This window comes from Nomascus leucogenys, chromosome 2 (genome assembly GCF_006542625.1).
Source record: "Nomascus leucogenys isolate Asia chromosome 2, Asia_NLE_v1, whole genome shotgun sequence".
Classification (NCBI taxonomy): domain Eukaryota; kingdom Metazoa; phylum Chordata; class Mammalia; order Primates; family Hylobatidae; genus Nomascus; species Nomascus leucogenys.
Genome location: NC_044382.1, coordinates 72177117 through 72199654, shown reverse-complemented (window position 1 = coordinate 72199654; position 22538 = coordinate 72177117). Strand labels below are relative to the sequence as shown.

At 46.8% G+C, this 22538-nt stretch overlaps 1 protein-coding gene across 1 annotated transcript in view; it reads right to left on the bottom strand.

Annotated features, from left to right (window-relative positions):
- The window catches only part of ABCC12 (ATP binding cassette subfamily C member 12), a 72871-nt gene that overhangs the window by 39745 nt on the left and 10588 nt on the right, over positions 1-22538 (bottom strand). The window contains 9 exon segments of the mRNA XM_003263023.3: positions 1108-1179; positions 5353-5631; positions 7670-7777; positions 10598-10746; positions 15130-15277; positions 16038-16211; positions 17581-17810; positions 18096-18247; positions 20806-20961. Of these exon segments, the coding sequence (XP_003263071.1) occupies positions 1108-1179; positions 5353-5631; positions 7670-7777; positions 10598-10746; positions 15130-15277; positions 16038-16211; positions 17581-17810; positions 18096-18247; positions 20806-20961 (1468 nt within the window).

Sequence of the window (22538 nt, the reverse complement as noted above, 5' to 3'; positions counted from 1 at the left end):
AAAGGACAGAAATTAAAAGGAGGCAAATTTCACTCCAATATACATCAAAACTCTCCGAAGAGGGAACTGGCTGTGACATGATGAGCTTCCCATCACTGGAGCTATCAGAGCAGAAGTTGGGCCATCTCTTATGCAGTAGGATGCTATTAAGAGTATTCACATCATTATGTGGGGAATTGAGCTGAGTCACCTCTATGGCTCATGCTGACTCATCATGGAGGCACACACTCTCAGAGCGTGGGTGACCTCAGGAACTCATCCGATTCAGCCCCCACCTCCGCCTCCAGGCAGGGAAGGAGTTGTCATTCTTTCTATAGATGAGTCAACTGAGGCCAAAAGAAGTCACTCATATTAAAACTCATAAGACACATCCTCCCACCACCCTGTTCTGGAGTTCCCACTTCTTCAGAAGTACCCCGAACTCTTCCTGAAAGAGGCAATCCCAGCTGCACAAACTTCCCTTTAGCAACGGCAGAGTGGGGAGAAAGAGGACTTAGCATTTTTTTCCACAAAGCTTCTCATTCATGTGGGATGCGACTTAGAAACTATGGCGACATAGAGGTTTGTGAAAACTACAGCTTGGCCATTTTCCCTGGGGTCACCCAACTAGAAGGAGCAGAGAAGGGACAACGACCCAAGTCCCCTCCCTCTTCCTACCCCAAGGTTTGCAGAGAAGCTGGGGGCATGAGCTGCTTTAGTTCAGGCATAAAATACATCTACAGTCACCGTGAGCTCCAGAATCCAAAGTCCTTCCACACCAAGCTGCCTTGCTGGCATTTCTAAATCAGGGCAACCCAAGTCATGGGGAAAACCATGGGTTTAAGGACCCATCTTTCCTTTGACCAAGATGGAGCTTTAGGCAAGGAGGCAATTGCCATTCAATAGACCTCCTCATTGGCAAACTCAAGAGTTTGTGAAAAACTCAGCCTCATCTGGCCCAGGGGCCTGGAGCTGCTGCATGCATTAACCTCCCAGAAATTATCGTGAACCACATGCACAGTGTCCAGTGCAGCTGAGGCCATCTGCTGGGTCCACGCCTGACCGGAAGGAAGCCATTTCATTGTCATGTTAATGTTCCATCTTCACAGCACTCATCACACAGCTTACCTGTCCTAGGAGAGCTGCAAGGAGGGAACTCTTTCCACTTCCCACATTCCCGCATATTCCCAAGATCTTCCCCTGCCAGAGAAACAGAGACAGGACACAGTCACTCTCTCCCCCTTCTTAGAGGGTCTGGCCCAAATGTGCTGCTCCCAAATTATGCTGGTCAGGCCAGGCAGAGAACAAGGGGTCACTGCAGGCTCTGGGGCATGGCAGCTGCAGCCACACCACCCCGGCCCACATAAGCACAGCCTGGTAGGATGCAGGAATGTAAGTCTTAATTAAGTGCTTTCCCTTGTGTGGCATAGCCAAGCACCCAGAGGGCTTCTAGAAATCATGTAAGATCACTGGTGTGAAACAGCCTTGTGCTGGTCTGGGAGACACAGGCCTTGAACAGGAAGGCTATTCTGTACCCAGACTCCAGAGAAGCAAATCTAGTGGGATGCAAAAGGCTGTACAACCCAGGGAGACTAGGGTAGCTTTTGAAGAATGGAGATCTAGGGGCTTTTCAAAAATCTGGAATTACTGAGAAGTTAAACTATTCTAACATTCTACAGCTCCAGATTTATTAATTCAACCAACAAATCATTTTCAGAGCCCGCTATGTGCCAAGCACTGTTCCAACCACCAGCAAGAACAGCAATGAACACAACAGGCAATGGCCTGAGTCTGCCCTCGTGGAACTTACCTTATAGTCAGGGGGAGATGGACAGGAAGCAAGACAAGTAAATGAAATGTGGGGCAGGCACATCTATGCTTGCCATGGAGAAAAATAAAGCAGGGAAGAGACAGGGAAAGGACAGGGAGTGGGCTGGAGGCTTGGGGGTACAAGGAAAGCCTTACTGGAAAGGTAGATGTCTTAGCTTGAGTTTTCCCAGAAACAGACCTTGAATCAAGGATTTCAATGAAGGTCACACTCGCATTTGGAAGGTGCAGGAAATTCCAGTAGGGAAGAGGAGAAGTGATACAGGAAAGGGAAGGTGGCCCATAAAAGGCAGCCTATTGGGTTGGCTCCCTAACAGAATACCCTACCTAGGAGGCAAACAGAACTCAACCCTGCAGGGAAACTGCAGGAAACTCTGGGGAACTGACTATAGCTTTGTCCCACCCAATGGCAGAGGAGGTGGGGTATTGATGCCCCGGCAGTCATTGTCTGAGGGCTGCTCTCTAGTCTGTGAAGGTCTTTATGGAGGTGTGCAGAGCCCTTGGGCACAGATGTGGACAAGGCAGTTGGAAGATGGCCAGGAAACACTTAGAGGTCCAGGGCACATGGGCAGGGACAGCATCTGCCACAGGTGACATTTGGGTAAGACGTGAAGGAGGTGAGGAAGGGTGCCATGGGGAGAATCATTGCAGGCAAACAGCCCCTGCGGAGACTGAAGTGGAAGCATGCCCACTAGTGTTCAAGTGCGATACTGCACTTGGAGCATTTGAGAACATTCTCATGTAGGCCTGCTCTCTGCAATCCCTTAGGGCAAAGATGCCCAACATGGGGCCAAATATGGATTTTTTTCCCACCCCAAACTAGACCAGAAAGGCCCATCCCCTGTCTGCCATTCTCAGCACATGAGAGTCTGAGAGTCGCTGCCTGTCATCAATAATTCCTTAAACAAGGTCTTTGCTGAATTCCAGGCACCTTGGGATAAAATAGTGATCCACGCAGAGGTCTCCCTGCCTTTGTGGAGCCCACATGGATGTAAATTTGGTTGGCTGAGTGCAACTGAGCTCAGATTTCCGTTAAGTCCCACTGAGTGCCACCTACTTTGCCTTCTCACCACTCTCCCCATGGAGCACCTGACTTCCCCCACCCTGCATTCCCATTTGCCTCCAAGAGGCCTCCGTGAACTTCTCGTGTTCTAAGGACTTTCTGGCCACACAATGGCTTTTCTAATGTGCTATTCCATATGTCGGTGACTCTGGAATTCCTGCCTCATGAAATGAAGCTGTATCTATTTAATTCCCCTAAAAGGACTTCAAGGAACTGGGGCATTAAAGAGATTGCAGATGTGATGCAGCCTCACCAGGTATTTGGTTGCCCTTTGAGTCCTGTCCACTTCTTGGGGCCAAGTAAGAAGCCTTCTAGATCCATCCTTGTCTTTAGCAGAAAATCCATGAGGCCTGTATCCTCTGATGATTCTCCCAACAAACACTGCTGTCCACTTCCAAGCCAGGAGCTGGGCTTCGGGATAAGGACATAACTGTGAACAAAAAACCCTGACCCCATGGAGGATCCAGTCTGATGGAATTGAGGAGCTAAACTTGGAAAAACTTGGATGCCCTGAATGCAGAACATGTGAGGGCAGCACTTAAGCTGGACATAATTGTTAAAGAAAAAGGCAAGAATCATACCTAACATCAGCTTAGACTTACTATGGGCTTAGTATTTTTATGTAGTATCTGAGATCCCCCACCACCTTGTGAAATGGGTACTTCTAGGAAATGCATGGTGCAGGTAAAGAAACAGAGGCTTAGGGAGCTTCAGCAGGACATCCAAGGTCAAGCAGTTAGGAAGTGGCTGGACCTGGAACTGGGGTCCCCCAGGCTCCAGAGGCATTGCATTGCCCCCACTGCTCCAGAGGCAACAATGCATTGCCCCCACTTTATCTTCAATTTATTCCACAAAACATTGACTGCATCCTTGAGGCAGGAATTCCAGAGTCACCGACATATGGAATAGCACATTAGCAAAGCCATTGCGTGGCCAGAAAGCAGCGTCCTTAGAACACAGGAAGTTCACGGAGGCCTCTTAGAGGCAAATGGGAAGACAGGGCGGGGGGATGTCAGGTGCTCCACAGGAAGAGTGGCGAGAAGGCAAAGTAGGTGGCACTCAGTGGGACTTAGCTGAAATCTGAGCTCAATTGCACTCAGCCAACCAAATATCGTTTCCAGTGAATACGTGGCAGACAGCCTTGTTAGCTACGAGAGGTACCCTTCTCACACCAGCTATTGAGCTTGACGTTGCATAATAAATAAGAACCTCTCCTTCTATAGTGCTCGCACAGGGAAAGAGTGAGTCAACAGGATGAGAGATTAAAATACTAGGCACAAGATTAATGTTGAGCCCTCTGCAGCAAAATCAACACTGCCACCCTGGGAGTCTGCTGCTGAGTTCCCAGAGCAAGAAGGAGATGCGTGCACAGATGCAGGAAGAGGCCAAACATTCCCTAAACCTACAGCGTTGCCTGAAATCTCCATCCCCCAATCTTGAGGGGAGAGAACAACAAACAGACTCTGGCTGGCTTGGCTGGCTTAGCCCTTGGCTGGGCTGCTTGTTATCTCAGTTTGCTTTTTACAAGAAGAGTATTTCCCGGTGGTTAAGAGCCCAGACTCTGAAGCCAGGTGCCCTGGGTATGAAACCCTCCTCTGCCACTTGCTAGCTATGTGACCTTGGGCAAGCTATTTAACCCTCTTGTGCCTTAGGCTCCTCAACCATCAAGTAGGGGCAGTTATGATGCCTGGTTATTGAGGTGGTTGAGTGAGTTTATTATGTACCTGGTAAATAGTAGTGTTCAAAATTATCAGTCATTATCAGCTATCATAATATTCCAATGTGAAATTAGGAACATATCTAGGGCAGGAGCAGTGGTTCATGCCTGTAATCCCAGCACTTGACCCAGGAGGCCAAGACAGGAGAATCACTTGAGGCCAGGAGTTCGAGCCTGACCTAGGAAACATAGCAAGACCCCATCTCTATAAAAAAAAAATAAAATTTAATTTAAAAATTATCCCGCTTTCCCCTGGTAAATAAAAAATTTTAAAAAATTATCCAGGTGTGGTGATGTATGCTTCTAGTCTCAGCTACTTGGGAGGCTGAGGCAGGAGGATCACTGGAGCCCAGGAGTTTGAGGCTGCAGTGAGCTCTGATTGCACCACTGCACTCCAGCCTGGGCAAAAGAGTAAGACCCTGTCTCACACACACAAAGCCAGAACAAATCAAAAATGATTTCTGAAAGCTAGCCAGTTCAAGCCTAGCCACCTGGAGTGGACTGTTCATTCAAAACTGCAACTGACTCTAAGGGAAGTACTGCAAATCAGAATGAATATAACCACCGTCTTCTCCACACTTGGAGATGCAGCCTCCAATGTTCATGTACATAGTTTTAAAACTGGGGGAAAAATACAGGGACTCTGGTTAGAGACATCCCATCACCACCTTCAGCTCTAAACGAACTGTATCAGACCTGGAGAAGGCCATAGCTATGCAATGCAAGGAGGAGGGCTGGAGGCCACACCTGTGCAACACACACCCACCTTTCTCACCACGAAGCTTATGCCGTGCAGAACCGATTTGAGGCTGCCACTTTGCTCCTCTGGGCCAGTGGCTCCCTTGGCTGGTGGACTCCACTCACTGTATGCCTCTGACCTCTGTCTGTTGAATAAATGCCTTTTCTGGTTCTGCAATTTCTCTGGGTCACTTTTCCTGCTGGCTTCACGCTCCCATGTCAAGGTGGCATTTGCTAAAAGCAAGACAGTATCTGGGTCTTCTGGTTGGGTGATGTAAGATGGGGGGCTTTTATCTATGAGAATTTTCTAAGATTAAAGAGATAAAATTAACTGAGCAGATGTCATCCATTTGCAAGAATCATCCCAATGTATCTTCTAATGACCCCAAATCACAATTTTGGCTATTCTAACCCAGCACATCCAGGAAAGAGTTTCTGAAATTATTCCCCCAGGAGAAGCTGCAGCAGAAATAGTCCACTAGCTCATGCTATCTGGGACAGTTGCCTCTTTAACCACAAGGCCTATGTGGGTCACCCACACTGGGGAATGCTGATCCCAGCCACATTTCACCCTTGTGCCCAAGACAGTCGGTCTTACCAGTCTTTGGGCAGTGGACTTCACTGCTTGGCACTAAATGCTTATGAAATCAAGGTCATATGCTCAGTCTCTGCTGTGTCCTCTTCCTAGGCCACTCAGCCCAGTTCAACAAAGCCTTTGCTAAGACCTAACCATGTGCCAGACTTTGGGGTAAACAGCAGAAATGCAAATATAAATAAGGCACAGTTCCTGTCCTTGAAGAGATTACAGTCTGGAGGGAGATGAGAACATACACGGATTCTTTCTGCAAAATGTGATGAGGACAAAGCACTGTGACTGCCAGAGAAGGGACACTTGGCTCTCATTCTCGAGGTCCATGGACTTGGTGCTTGAGCTGGGTCTGTACAGGTGTTGTACAGGCAGAGAAGAGAAAAGGGAAAGTGAATGACAGCATTCTACTTGAAGGCCCAGCATGGACAAAGGCAACGAGCATGCAAAGGCATGGTCTGTTGGGGTGGTGGCATGAAACAAGCAATTCAGGATTACTGAAGCACAGAGCTCAAGTTGGGAAGGGAAGGAGACACAACACTGAGAACCCACAGCTGGAGAGCCTGGAGGAGACAAGGGTTCAAGGATTTTGAGCAGGTGAGAATGAGTATTGGTAATCAGACCAATATTTTGACAGCTCTGTTGGGGTTGAGTGCTATACGGACTTAAGAAGAATGTTAGAAAAAGAAAGGTTAGTTCATAAATCACTGCACTAATCAGATTAGAGATAATGGAGGCCTCGATTGAAGGCAATGGCAGTAGGGACAGAGTGAAGGTTGAGGAGTCAAGAAATGCCATCCTTTATCTAGTCTAAGAAGCACCTTTTTTTTCTGATATCATAATATATGCAATTAATGTGATGGTGTTCTTATGTTTGTTCAAAGACTGATAACTCAACAGTGTACCTTCCAATCCAGTCTTACAATGGCACCCCTTAAAATGGAGAGAATACCATAATCAGAAGTTGATTTAACAGGGTTATTGACTGGTTGGATGTGTATGGTAAGGGAAAAGAGGAGTGCATGAATCAGGATGCTTACGATGACTTCCGGATTTCTGACTTGGGTGAGTAACATCATTCAATCAATTCATAGATGTTTGAACAAGCTTTCGTGTTGACACAAATGCCCTTCTTCCCTTTCCTCTCCTCAGTTGAACTTTCAAACGACTTTATTTGCCCTTCTCGAATGTTAATTATATCCTTATCATGTATAGAAATTCTTAGAGTGCCTGGTCCCACACTGGAACAGAGGCTCTTGAGGATAAAGCCTCTCTCTTCCGCATTTCCCATGTCTTATATATAGGAGGCACAAAGTAAGTCTTTGATGAGTGAATAAATGAATGAATAAAGGGACTAAATGAGTGCATAAATGTAGGGACCCCAACATCCTCTTCATCACTTCCATCACCATGCCCATTAAAGGACAAACTAGGTAAAGTGGGGATGACTCAGAACAAAACCAACCTCACTTGTGGAACACTTAGGATGTATAGATTGTTTAGGAAAAAGAGGGTCAGGAACATCTTCTTCATGTACAGAGACTCTATCTCATCATTCCTACAGACAACCTATAAAACTCTGCCTGTTCTGTCCTTCATACACATTTATTCATCTAACTCTGAATGGATGCCTTCCTCCCAATGTCAGCTCAGCAAGTGACCCAGCTCTCCAGCAGGTTGGTACAGCCTCCACATATCTGAGTATTTTCCCACCCCAAAATGAGATCTCTCTTCCCTACTCACCCAGGGTTAGTTATACCTTCATTCTCCTTAGAGAGACATTCACTTCAGCCATTGCTTTGACGGAGAATGGCAAGATTGCAATGGAAAACTTCATTACATTAAACATGGCAATCACACTAAATGCCTGAAGAACAAAAGAGAAGTATGAGGGTTTAGAGGGAGAAGTCACCTTGGCTCTAAACCGTTATACACATGGGGATTAAACTTGCTGAGATGAGAAATGGTGGCATCGTTGGAATGTGCAGAGGAACAATCTTTTCATTTCATGGCTCAGAAACCATGGGTTGGCCAGTTGGGGACAGCAGCATCTTAATCTATTTTGCTTTGGGATTTTCACCAAAATGGCGGCAAGTATATCCCCTTGTCTCTGTTGATTCAGAAGGGAAAAGGTCTGAGGCAGGCCACTAACAGAATACATTTGGCAATCTCCATCCACACTGCATCCTCATTTGAATCTAGACTATTCACTCGAAGCCCATGCAGACTGTCCTAAAGCACCCCCTGCTCTCAGTTCTTCAGAGGCATCTGACCTTTTAGAGCTAGGGCGTCATCTCCACGCTACACACCACATCACACCACAGCCTCGGGGATGCAGCTGGAGGCTCCCCGGAGGGACCTGCTTGCCCCTGGGGAAAGCTGGAGGGTGACCTCACTCTCCTGCTCCCAGGACCTGGCCTCCATGCCCTGCCTCCCCATGTGCCACACAAGGCCAGATTTGAGAGCCTTTGGTCAACTGTGGTTCCCCCCACCCTCCCCTCCAAAAAATCACCTCTGTTCTTGGGGCCTTCCTTGCTGTGCCCTGCATAGTGGGTGGTTAATATTCTATAGCCTCAATGAAAACAAGCCTTCTCCCTTCGGTTGGTGTTCCAGGGGTGCATGATTTCATCTCTCCAATTTCATCTTCTCATCTGTCCGAATTGTAATTAGCAGCCGCTCCCTAGCTACCCATTTAAGAAATTAATAATACAGCTTTCTTCATCAAATACTGAGTGATCCTGCCTGCTGTTAAATGGGCCCCATGGACAGGGCCCCAGGCTTCAACTAATCCTAGTCCCTTCATCAAGAGGATAACGAAAGATGCTTCTATCACATCTGGTCCTAAATGCATCCTCAAAGGGAACTCAGTTCTTCCAGGTCCCAAAGCACCACCTTGGCTCAGGAAGCCCAGGCCTGGCTGTCAGAGCGCATGGGTGGCCTGATGTGTCTGAATACTCTGGGGCTGACCAACTCCTGGCATGACCCCAGCAGAGGAAGTGACTGCAATCAGTTCTGAATCCAAAGGACCCAGAGCTTTGCAAATTTGGTTTTGGTCTAGATTCCCTCTAAACTATCATGTTGGAAAATATGAACTACGTGCTCTCAATTTGATTTCAAGTTGATTTGCTTGATATGTTGCTGAAGGAAAAAAAAGGTTTTCTTTTTGGTCTGGGATCAGAGAGAGCCACAATAATTGGGCAGTGTTACATCCAGCCTTGGTGTATCCTTGCCATTCAATCTGGCTTTGGGCTCACAGCTGGGCTGAAGGCCCTAAAGTGTGTCAGAGTAAACTGTGCATGAGTGATTGCCTGCTGAAGAGCCAGAGAAAATAAAAGCAACTCACCAAGAAACACAGGGCAGTAATGGGATTAAACACAGGGTAGTCATGGGCCCCACAAAGAATGGCTCAGCAAGACCATTGTGGCTTTGCAAACGTCACCTCTTTCCTCCCCCGTGAGGTCCCTAATTTTAGGTGCAATTTTTTCTCTATGAACTTGCTTATTTCCTTCTCTCTCTCTCTCTGATTTTTTTGTTGCCTTTGTTGACTTTCCTCCAATTACTTGGTTTAACATTTAGCTAGTTTTTTCTTTATTTAAGCCAGGAATCATTTTCCCTCTAGCTTAGCATTTCTTTATCTTTGGATGTCCAGGCCCCTTGTAAAGAACTTGAACGTCTCACATTCATCCCGGTTCTCCCTCTAAGGCTTTCAATCCTCATTTGCCTGGCCCAGATGAGAATCAGGCTAAGAAGAACAGCTAACACTTGTACAGGACCTAAGAGCCTGAGATGGTTCTACATGCTTTACACAAAATAACTGATTCAGTCCTCACAACAGCGCTGATTGTGGCTATTATCGTCCCATTTACAGACTACAAAACCAAGGCCAGAGAGGCTCAATGATTTGCTATAAGTCATAGCTACTAAGTAGCAGAGTCTGGATTTAAACAAGGCAGACCAGGCTCCTAAGCCCAGACTTTGACCCCAACACCACTGCCTCTCTTAATACCTATATCTCCTCCCTCCGAGAAAATTTTCTCAAACTCTCCTTCTTGTTGTGTAAATAGATAAAACAGCCAACTGCTTGTTTGGTTTCCTTTTTTTTTTTCCACACTTAAAATTGCATTCCAACATTAACTATGACCCCTGCCTAGCCATGGACGTGATAAGAATCGCTGCCAGGCTCTCCTGGGCCCCTTGTCAGCCCAAGCACTTGTTTTTAAAAGTTGGAGTTGGCCCGGCACTGTGGCTCACGCCTGTAATTCCAGCACTTTAGAAGGCCAAGACAGGTGGACTACCTGAGGTCAGGAGTTCAAGACCAGCCTGGCCAACATGGTGAAACCCCCGTCTCTACTAAAAATACAAAAATTAGCGAGGTGTGGTGGTAGCAGGCACCTGTAATCCTAGCTACTCAGGAGACTGTGGCAGGAGAATTGCTTGAACCCAGGAGGCAGAGGTTGCAGTGAGCCGCCATCATGCCACTGCACTCCAGCCTGGGTGACAGAGTGAGACCCTGTCTCGGAAAAAAAAAAAAAAAAAAAAAAAAGAGTTGGAGTTGAAGTTGCATCCTGTGGCCTGCCATGATTGGATGTTCCTAATGCCAGCACTGAGCAATGGTAGGAAGGGCTTCTCACCTGGGACTTGCTGGGGTCAGAGTGTGAAAGAGGCTCGATCTGGAGCGGGCTCTTACCACAGGTGTGGTGAGTTTGCGTCTCAGGAGGATGTGGCAGGAGAATGTTAGCACGATGGCTATGGTGGACACGATGGGGGCCAGGGCAGAGTTTCCACTTTGGACAAATCCAGCTTTTTCTAGTAATTTTCTTTCCCTCCTTCTTATATCTGCAAAATAGAACACAGCCCAAGGTGGTCTCATTTTGCATGTCAAATACTAGCATTACGAAATGTATTAGCCCTACTTGGTCCTCTTCCAGATGGGCGCTCATGAGTCCTGTTGTGAAGTTTAAATGACAGGAACCACAGAAAGCCCCGGGCACAAACCCAGCAGGTACTCGCAGCTCAGTACCTGTCAGCTGCCATAAGTGGATGGTGTCCAACGTCCCTTCCAGCCCTGACACTCTGTGTGTCAGAAGTCATAAACTCAGATGGCTACAAGGGCCAAGCAAGTACCATTAATGAAGGGAGTGGGGCCAGAGGGCAGGGAAGACCAGAGCGGGGCTCTGGAGCGCAGCGGAATGGAGACGAGAATCAAAGGGGCAGCCTCTTCTCAGTGCAGGGGAGGCTGGTGCTACCATGAAATGCAGCAGGGACCTCTCCTAGGAGCCTGCTCCCCACCAACTGCAAGTATGGAAACAAAGGAAAATCTTGAGTTCCTTCAAGGGAAATTCTAGGCACCCAGCTAACCCCAAGAAGTAAATGAGCAACTTGATAAGCAAGAAGGTAACAATAGCCTGAAACAACAGCTAAGGAAGTTAGAGTCACTGGAATGTTTGGTTCCCTATAGAAACTAAAGATTATATCTTAACATATGTCCTTGAGTTGTATTTGAGAAAACCCGGACCCCCATGCAATTGATCCATTGGCACACAGACCTCAGTAAAGGGGCAGCTGAGGACAGAGCTCTGATTTCAGTTTTTGTTCTAAATTTCTTCTTGAGGGGCCTGGAGGAGGTCACCCCCAAAGGCCGGATCCAACACTCTTTTCTGCTGACTCCGAATCTTTAGACAAAGTTTTAGACAAAGCTTCCTTTCCTTAACCAGGTGCAAATCAGAAAATCTTTGAATCTACCCATGACTTATAAGCTGTCTGCTTTAAGATATCCCACCCTCAGCCGGGCATGGTGGCTCACGCCTGTAATCCCAGCACTTTGGGAGGCCAAGGCGGGTGGATCACGAGGTCAGGAGATCGAGACCATCCTGGCTAACATGGTGAAACCCCGTCTCTACTAAATATACAAAAAATTAGCCGAGGGTGGTGACGGGAGCCTGTAATCCCAGCTACTTGGGAGGCTGAGGCAGGAGAATGGCGTGAACCCCGGGGGGGCAGAGCCTGCCTTGAGCCGAGATCGCGCCACTGCACTCCAGCCTGGGTGACAGCGAGACTCCATCTCAAAAAAAAAAAAAAAAAAAGATATTCCCCCCTTTCAGGCCAAACCAACATACAATCTCCATGTATGAGTTACGATTTTGCCTGTAACTTCACTTTCCTGAAATTTACCCCTGCCTTTAAAAACCCTTGCTTGCAAGCCACTGGGGAGGCCAGGTCTTAAGGATGAACTGCCTGATTCTCCTTGCTTGGCACGCAGCAAATAAAGGCCCTCCCTTCTCCTGCGGCAAAACCTCAGCGTGGATATTTGGCCTTACTGTGCCAGATGAGCAGGCCCCAGTTCAGTCCAGTAACAACCAGATCATCAACCATTTCAAAGTCTTAGGTCCAGATTTTTATTTATTTATTTATATTTGAGACAGAGTATTGCTTTGTCACCTAGGCTGGAGTGCAATGACATGATAGAGCTCACTGCAGCCTTGACCTCTCAGGCTCAAGTGATCCTCCCACCTCAGCCTCCTGAGTATCTGAGACCACAGGCGCATACCACCACACCCAGATAATTTTTTTAAAAAATTTTTTGCAGAGATGGGATCTCCCTATGTTGCCCAGGCTAGTCTCGAATATTTAGGCTCGAGCAATCCTCCCATGAGGTCCAGATTTTTGTGAGACATCTCCCTACTTTTAAATGTTGGGAACTAAATGAAAAAAACATTTTTAAATACTATACTGTATGGGGAGAAACAAAACACATGTGCTGGCCTGAAGGCACCTGCCTGGTGTCCCAAGAATAGACACAAAAACTCAACAGTATTCTCCCTTTCCTAAGTCCAGAATATGCCCACGGCTCTGCAAAGCTCACAAATTACATTTAAGCCTCCTTCACCTGCTGTTTCTTATCCTCAACCCCAATTCCAGCCTCCTCTGCAAAAGCCATTTCATACCCGCACAGGACAGCTCTAGATGTTCTAATGGCGTGATCACTACATGCCAGGTGCTCTGCTCAACACTTCACAGGCGCTTTCTCATTAGATCGTCCTCACCACTGCATGGTGAGAGAGAGTCTGTTATTTTATGCCTTTTTGACAGGATAGCAAACTGTCTTCGCAGGTTTAGTAACTTGCCTTTTCAGTGATCAGGGCAGAATCGGAGCCCGCTTCTCCTGGGATCCAAGCTCTGCTAGCCAGGTGCCCTTCCCCTAAAGAACATCCAGCACCCCCTAGTCCCCAAGAGCACCCTCTTATCTCCACCTCCAGGCCTCTGCTCCTCTCTAAGTGGGCTTCCCCAGTTCTCTGTGCGTCCCAATCCTTCCTATCCCTTTGGCCTACCTGAAAGCCACTTCTGCAGGGAAGCCATTCCCAGTCTCCCCAACCCAGTGTGCTCCCCCTTGGAGCGTCTCTGTTTCTCTTGTGGCACTTTCTCCATCTTCCCCCATAGAATAACGTGAATTCATGTGTTCACTCACTTAAGATATTTGAACCTGATGTCTACTATATGCCAAGTGCTGCACCTGTGTTTGGAGAATACAGGAGTGAACAGGGTCTCGGCCCTCTTCCAGTGGGATAGATAGACAATAAAGAAATAAACAGTTAAATAATTATAAATTGTGTTGAGTGATCTGAAAGAAATGAGCAGGATGAAGTGATTGAGAGGTAGGGCATGGACATGCTTGGAACTGCAGCCCAGAAGTCCTCTCTGGACATTGAGAAGAGACCTAAAGTCAAGACAAAGTCACTGTAAACATCCAGCAGGCGCACACTCCAGGCAAAGGAAACAGCAATTGCAAGGATCCCGAGGCACGAACGAGTGTGGCGTGTGGTTCTAGAAACAAACTAAGGCAGACGCCGCTAGAGCTGAGTTTCCTGAGGTTACGGTAAAACGTGATGATGTCAGAGAGGTGACCAAGAGCCAGATTGTGTCTGACCTCACAGACCATACGAAAGAATCTGGAGTTCCCTCCAAAGACCTAACTTTGAATAATCTTAAGTGTGATAAGAAGCCACTATTTTCCAGCAGAGGAGGAACAGGATCTGATTGACATTTTTTAAAGGTCACTCTGACTGCTGAGTGCACAATGGATTGCAGGAGGGAGGGGGAAGGCAGGAGCAGTGCCTAGATGTCTTGCCATAGTCCAGGAGGGAGAGGATATTGGCTTGGACTGGGTGGGAGTGGAATGGAGAGGAGCAGATGGCTTCCGGATATACTCTGAAGGTAGAGCCAACAAACTCGTGGCTATTTTTGAGCTAAGTTGTCTTATCCTCCCTTACTCATAAAAGCAGGAACCTTTTCCATTTCATTTGTGTAGCTCCCATGGCCTTGCACAAAGTAGGAACTTGATATATATTTATTGAACTAAATTGACAAGTTAAATTAACTTGAAATCACATGGAATCAAATTTAATCAAATCAAATTAAATTGCACTGAAGTGAACTCAGAGTGTGAGGATTTGTTTCTGGGTTTTCAAAGAGGGTCCCCTGGTGCTGCGGCGGTCCCAACCTGGGGCACTTCCTTTGGCCAGCTCAGAAGCAGGTTCTCTACAGCTACTCCCTAGAGTGCAGATACACAGCTTTGGCCCAGTTCCATGCTGGTGCAAAAGTGTAATTGTCTATCCAGAGAGTCCATTGTAACAGTGGTTCAGATCATTAACTGGTGAACCACCTGAGTCTACGTCGGCAATTATGTAAATGTCCCTGCAATTAGATTTGCATTTATATTTGATCAAAATAGTTTCTATATCAGCTTTAAAAAAAGTAAAACTACATATGCATCTCCTCGTATCTGCCCAAGGAGTGTTGAGTCAGTGGACCATTCAAACACAAGGATGCTGCTGCAGGCAAAGAGTTCTGTGTAACCCCGGATGTGTGAGTGTATGTGTGTGTAGATGTCTTCTAAGTCAAGGAAATAGCTGGAGACGGCTTTTTTCCTGCTCACAATGTTTTCGTGGATTATTTTTATAAAAGGTAACTCGCCAGGACCAGGATCCACCTGCCCCAGGAAAGAGAAACCATATGTCACTCACCCTTGGGTTCACCAGAACAGATGCCTGGCTCTACTATTAAATCTCCATAATCCTTTGAAAAATCCTTTGACCTGCAGAGCAGCTCAGAGGGTCCCCTCAGCCTCCTTCTGGAATGCCTGGCCCTGGGAACTGTAAGAACCCCTTAGAAGAGCATATTCTACAAGGTAAGTTGTTCTTTAAGTAGCTACTCTTGTCCTACCTTGGATAGTGTTGGTAAAAGATTTTTCCCAGGCATACATTTTGATCAGCTTGACGCAGGTCAGAAACTCATTCATTGTCTGAACTCGCTTGTCTGTCACCAAAATTGCTGACCTTCGGAAAGCTGCATTGAGCTTGGCCATAAACATCTGAAATCAAGGTACAAACACTGTTTTCAGAGAGAACTGCTGAGTTGCAGCTGGCCTAAAAATCCAGAGATGGGAGTGTAAGTGCCAGGAAAAGTTCTAAAGGAAGTTGGCTTGAGATTCTCAGCCAAGTTCTTCCCTTGAGTTGTGGCTGTTGATGCTGTCTGAGGAACACCATGGGGGGTCAGGCAGGTGATATAAAGGCATGAATTGCCAGGACTCAAGGGGAGTGCTGGGGGCTTTGACAAATTGAAGAGGCATTCCACTTCCTAAGGCATTCAAATTCAAGTTTTTTAAAAACCTTCACTGTGGCCAGGGGCAGTGGCTTGCCCCTGTAATCCCAGCTGCTCAGGAGGCTGTGGCAGGAGGATGGGTTGAGCCCAGGAGTTCAAGACCAGCCTGGACAACATAGCGAGACCCTATCTCTACAATCTTTTTTTTAACTAGCCAGGTACAGTGGCATGCACCTGTAGTCCCAGCTAGTTGGCAGGACTGAGACAGGAAGATTGCTTGAGCCCAGGAGGTTGAGGCTACAGTGAGCTACGATTGCACCACTGCACTCCAGCCTGGGTGACAGAGCGAGACCCTGTCACTAAACAAAAACAAAACAAAAAACAAAACAAACAAGCAAAAGGAAGTAAATCTGTGAGTACAAAATGGGGCACAGGCTTCATACGCCAGAAATGCAGCCTTCCACCCAATTCAGTGAAAGTGTGTGAAATGCAAATACAAAGCAGTTAGAAGCGCAAAAGCCTGCCATTACCTGGACGGGGATGAATATGACATACACTGATATCCCGATGAGAGCTGTGGGCCCCAGAATGAAAAAGGCGTACGCCGCACAAAAGACCATTAGGATCGGGATGGTGGCTGGCAAAGGACAAAACAAGGCAGCTTCAAACAAGGAATAGCTATCACTTGACAGTATATTGAGCACCTGGAAAGAAAAGCGCAAGGGTTCAGGCTTTGGAAGAGTCAGTCAAACATGTCTTTAAATGAAGGCTTTCAGACTGGCCGAGGGGATCTAGGGAGAAAGGAGAAAAACTTCTCTAAAGCAGGAAGGGGTCACCGGGGACCAATATGATGAGTTTTATGGGTTCTGGTATGACTTTGGAGAGGCCGGTCTTTTAGGGCTGATCATCTCAATGCAGAAAGACAAAGTGTAATGTTACCATCTGGGAGCATGCTGGAGGGACTGCTAGCTGCCTACCCAGTCTCCCTGACCCCCTTCTCCCTCAGCCTTCCTTGTGAAGACAACTCCGCTTCTTCCCGGAAGAGATGAGCCCAGAAAAGACTACATTTCCCAGCCTCCTTTGTGGAAGGAGTGTGGCCATGTGTCTATGTTGAGGGCAACGTGATGTAAGCCAAAGCGTAGAATGGGACATTTGTGATGAATTCTTAAAGGCAGCCAACTCAACCTGGAAGGCACCCCTTCTTCTGTTCCTCTTTCTCCTACCACCTGTCTGAAGCGTGGCTGGGATGGCTGGGTCTCTAGCGTCTAGTTTTGAACCATGATGACAGCCATGTGCAAAGACAGTGATAAAAAAAACCAGAAAGATCTGGAAGCTCCGGTGCCAACCCTGGATTATTCCCTTCTAGATTCCTTTTACATAGAGTGAAATTAATTCCTTTTTTTAAATTCACTGTTATTTTGGGTTTGCTATATGCAACTGATTCTAATCATAATTAAATGCTTTGAGCTTGCTAAAAGAGCAACTGTAAGAAAGAAGCAAGTCTTTTATCTTACCCCACATCACCTGGGGTTCACTTGATTCGGGAGTTTTTGTTGTTGTTGTTGTTGTTGTTGTCGTGTGTGTTTTGTTTGTTTTTTGTTTTTGATAAGTGTTAAGGATTTTATTGCCAAGGATTAAGAGCTTAAGAAAATATCAACTCTGAAGTCCAACAGGCATGGTCTTCATTGTGGCTTTGGCATCCCCTGTGCTACACAATTGGGATTATTGGAGCCATCAGTTCATCCATTTTATTAAATGCCTATAGTGTGCTCAGTACTCCTCCACAGTCCCCATTGACCATCGAAGCAATTGGATTAAGTCTCCCTGAGCCCTGTTCCCACTGGAACTAGGAAGTCTCTCCAAATTCTCCAGCCTGAACTGAGCCCTCCTCTCTCTGAACTCCTCTGGTGTTTTTTGTCTCCACCACCTCACTTAGTCAGGAGATGGAACGTGATGGGCAGGTCATTGACAAGCAAAAGGAAGGCAGGTGCTCCACCCAGGATCCACATCTCACATGCACTCAAACCACTCAGGACTCATTTTCCAACATTAAACTCCTCTGAGCCAGCTTACCTCACCAACAGAGATGTGCGTCAATGTCTTGAAGGACATTTGGTTTTCAAAAACCAAAGTGGAGAGCGCCACCTTCAACGGGATGGCCGTGTGGTAGTTGATGGCCCAGGCAAGGGCCCAAAAGAAGACTTCGGTAAACTCGGTGGCAAAAAGGGCTATGCACAGTCCGATGCCAACCCAGACTTTCCCAGAGGTCCTCTCGGTCTGCTGGAGGATTTGGTGAATGAGAACTGTCTGTAAAACAGCACGGTGGGGAGAAGAGAGGGCCACTGAGGGCTGAGGCTGGCATAGGAGGCCTCAGATCATGCCAGCAAGCTGACTTTAGGAGGCAAACTTTTTAATTAATTTTGGTGGCTGCTGCTGTGCTTGACAAGGATTCACTTTATGAAAATTCGCCCCCAAGGAGCGCAAAGATAATGACAATGCACTAAACCCACCAGCTTGTAGAGAAAGTAACTAATGACATTCTTTGATAGGCTGGGGACCCAGCAGACGAGGAGGAAGGGCTGCCTCACTCACCAGCCCTATGGCTGCCATGATGATGCACAGGATGTTGGCCACAATGTCCATCAACACGCGTGTCCTCTGGAATTTCCACACCACGCGGCTCAGAGAGGCCTTCTCAGGACCCACCCTTTCTACCTCTTCATCCCAAAGGACTCGAAATCTGTGATGAAAAAACAGAAGCATAAAATGGATTGGCACTTCTATGTGCTGTTTGAAGCTATGCTGTTGGGCATGCTCTTGCAAGGGTGCTCAGCACAGCCCCCCTCCTTGGCAGTGGTGCCTTCCAGCACCGGCTCAGCTTTCTGCTTTTCCTGAACAGGTGGGATTTGGGAAGGGCAGGGGGCAATGCCTAGACACAAGCTGGTATGCCTGTGGCATCTGGGTCCTTGCCAGGCCTTCTTTTCCTCTGCCTACCACCCATCTCTGCCACAGTGTCAGCTTTTATAAGAAGGCAGAGGCAACAGAAAGGCCAAGAGAAAAATCTTCTCAGCCCAGTGAAGACGTTGTTCATTTCAAAGATCTGGAAGAAGACCAGAGAGACAGGAGTGTGGTGCACAAAGAGGAGGGGCTGATGGGACAGTGGGAAGCAAGGCAGGAACTTTTGGGACCTTGGGGGACTTCACAAGACCTAGGGAAAACCTCAAGGGCCTTCAGGAGTTTAGGTTTCACTCCAAGTGCAAAGGAAGCCATTACAGTTTTTTAAGCTGATGTGACAAGACCATTTTGCACATCTAAAAGATCAGTTGGCTGCTATGAAAGTGATGGATGATGTTGTGAGACCACAGCAGGAGATTGTCAGCCTCCAGGTGAGAGGTGGCAGTGGAATTAAAGAAAAGTGGACATAGAGCGACAACGGGGCTTACTGATGAATGAGATGTGGGAGGAAAGGGGAAAGCGGTTCAAGGACGGACCCCAGTTTTCGGGCTTGGCCAACTGTGTGAATATTTACAGAGACAGAGATGGGAAAAAGCAGAAGAGGAGAGGAATAGTGTCAGTTTGGGGCTGTGGATCAAGACTAGGTCTAGCTTTAGACAGAAGATGCTCATGAGGCATCCAAGTGCAGCCATCCCATTGGATGCTGGCCACGCAGTTTCAGAGTCTGGAAGTGGGCTGTGGCCTGGAGATAGACATGGACACGTTACTGGGGGAGTCAGCATGTGTTTGGTGTTTAAGCCTTTGCAGTGGAGGGGATCACTTAGGAGCATAACACAGCATGGGAGAGACAAGGATTTAAGTGGACATTGGGTAGATGGGAGGAAACATTAAGAACAGATGGAGAAGCACTGGCCAGAGAGGACGGCAGAGAGCTGGTCCAGTGCCTTGCCCTCAGTGCTCCCTGGCAACTTTCTCCGGGAGGTAGATTTTGGAATGTACCACTAGCTGAGATTTCTTCGGGGCACAGATGAGGAGAAGCACAATTCTAGAAGCAATTAGGAGGCCATGACTAACACTCCCAGGCCTTCCCCATTCTTTATATTATATATTTAATCAGAACCACAGAGTTCAATGCAGCTGCTGGAAAAAATGAAGTTGATGTCTTTATCCTAACATGGAAAAGTCTTTATAAACTCTTAACTGAAAAGAGCAACATGATCAACAGTTATGTAGTATGCTTCATTTTTTGTTTAGATTAAAATAAAACATGATCTGTGAGTGGGGGGTAAGAAGAGGTACTGATCTGAAGAAGACGGTAGCCCAGGGTGTGTTTAATCAGAGTAGGAAAATTCTGGACAGAACCACAGTGAGATTTTCACAGTGCTTGCCTCCAGGGAGTAGAGCAGGAGCATGGGAGAGATCCTTCCATGGCTTAAACTTCTGCTGCTTTCACATTTTAATAATGAATATGAATTAGGTTGGACAAATGACATTTACATTTTTACAAGTTAAAATTGTCAAATATTGGCAGTTTCATTAGGATCAATCTAAATGTATTTTGTAATATAAAAGTCCAATAATGATGTTTAAAGTAAAACAAAACCTGATGCTTCATGCTGGTCAGATAGGGTCTGACCAGCACAGGGCAAAGTGAGATTCTGGCCACCTCTGTCCTGATGCAGTGCCCCTGCAAACCAGCTGGAGCTCAGCCAGAAGGATCCTGAGCCTCAGGCCATAGCTCTCCAATGAGTCCTCTCTCCCTGCTAATGCTGCCTAATTCCCACCTCCCCACAGCTTGGGCCAAGAAGTTCATGCAGTCCAGCCCGAATCTCAGAGAATGGTTACCAGCACCCACGGGTGTCATTTTCCATGTTGGAGAAATTGTGAAGCACACAACTAGGGAGCACACAAAAGAATTTATGGGACCCCTTCCTTAGAGTGGGCTTCTCTCCTGAGGTGACTGATACAGTTTGGCTATGTCCCCACCCAAATCTCATCTTGAATTGTAGCCCCCATAATCTCCACCTGTCATGGGAGGGACCCGGTGGGAGGTAACTGAATCATGGGGACGGATTTTCCTGTGCTGTTCTTGTGGTAGTAAGTCTCATGAGATCTGATGGTTTTACAAAGGACCATTCCTCTGCACACACTCTCTTGCCTGCCACCGTGTAAGACGTGCCTTTACTTCTCCTTCACCTTCCACCATGATTGTGAAACCTCCCCAGTCACATGGAACTGTGAGTCCATTAAACCTCTTTTTCTTTATAAATTACCCACTCTTGGGTATTTCTTCATAGCAGTATGAAAATGGACTAATACAGTGACCCAAGCAAATCCTGGTACCTTTTGGCATTGGTGTCAGATGAGTCATATGGTGACAATGGGGACAGGGTGCCCACGGTCAGCCTTTGCCGGTAGCCTTTCACCATCACCGGCATGAGCCAGGAAAATGTGGCAAAGGAGAGTAGCCCTGCATCATCCACTGGGTTGGGTGCTAACCTGCAGACAAACAAGACACTCAGTGTTCCGGGCATTGGGGTCATTGCCCCAACTCTCTCTCTGGATTGAACTTGTAACTACAGTAGCAACCACAGCTGCACTCAGAATCTGTGACTTGTATTCATTATGTTTATTAGCCCTTTGAGCAGTGATGGGCTGGGGCCAGCTGGTGAGAGCCAATTGTTAAATTTTCAGGAATTTTGCACGTTAGTTGTTAAACACAGAATATTCAAAATTAAATTACCTAAATTTTAATAAATTTTCTTAAAGACAAAGGTAATAATACTCAAAACTCATCATTTCCTTTTTTTGTTCCTCTTCGTTCTTCATTTCTTCTTCCCCTCCTCCTCTTCCTTCTTTTTTCCCCTCCCATTCCTCCTTCTCTTCCTTTTTCTCCTCCTTCTCCTCTTCCTCCTCCTCCTGCCCAGAATTGCAGGGCATTAATACCCCCAGGGGCAAAACTTCACTAAGGGAGTATAGAAGTCCACCTCACATCCTCTGGGTGGAAAACTGGACACTTTCTAGAAGGACCTAGTAGGATCCAGGCCCCTCTGCTCACAGCAGTGACGCTGAGGCCACACCTCATGTTGCCTTTTCCTTCTTCCCTGCATCACTCTCCCTAAATCTTTCTTCTTGCTCCTTGGAATCACTTCTCAAATAAGTGATTTGCCTCCAGGTTCTTGACTGAGGCCCTGCTTTTGGGAGAATTCAAGTTAAATTCATGTGAATAAGGTACTACGAGCTCAGCACATAGTAAAAATTCCCTAAAAGGTGACTTTCATGATACAGTCATGCATTATTTCATATATTCCTCACAACAACTCAGTAAGATGGGTGGCAGGGTAGTATTATATGCCCGTTTCATAGACAAAAATGTCAAGGCACAGAGAGTTTAGAGTATTTGCCCAAGGTCTTACTGCTGGAAAGTGGTGAGACGGGAATTCAAACCCACTGCTTGTTGACTCCAGAGTCCTATCATTCCCTTCAGCACATCCCCACGTTGCCTCTCCACAAAACAATTATAAACTGGTTGAAAAAGTGGACAGTTAGAGGTCTCCTGGGGCTAGGAATAATAGCACATGTCCTCACCTTCCAACCTCCACATCTCACCTTGGAGGGCTTAAATGTGTGTGTCCTTGGCCCAGACAGAGATGCTGGGAGAAGATAGCACAGTGTCTGCTTATTATAGAGTTGCCACTTGGCCTTCTGCTGCTCAGAGAGCAAACCACAGGGCCTCGTTCCATGTATAAAAGGTAGAATTTCATAATATTATGGTTAGCATAATGCTAATAATATATATAATAATACAGTATGCTGCAAGGTTGAGCACGTGAGCTCAGAAATCAGACTACTTGAGTTTCTATCCTGGATTTCAAAAATGACCCCATTTTCTCTCCCCATCTGTTCCCAATTCCTTGGAATGTGACCTGGCAGCTCATTCCATCAAAAAGTCGAGTCTGTTTCCTCACACTTTGAATATAAGCTGGCTTGTGATCTGCTTTGGCCAATAGAATACAGTGAAAAAAGTGGTGTGCCAGTTGCAAACCTGAATCTCAAGAAGGCCTGCATGCTGTCAC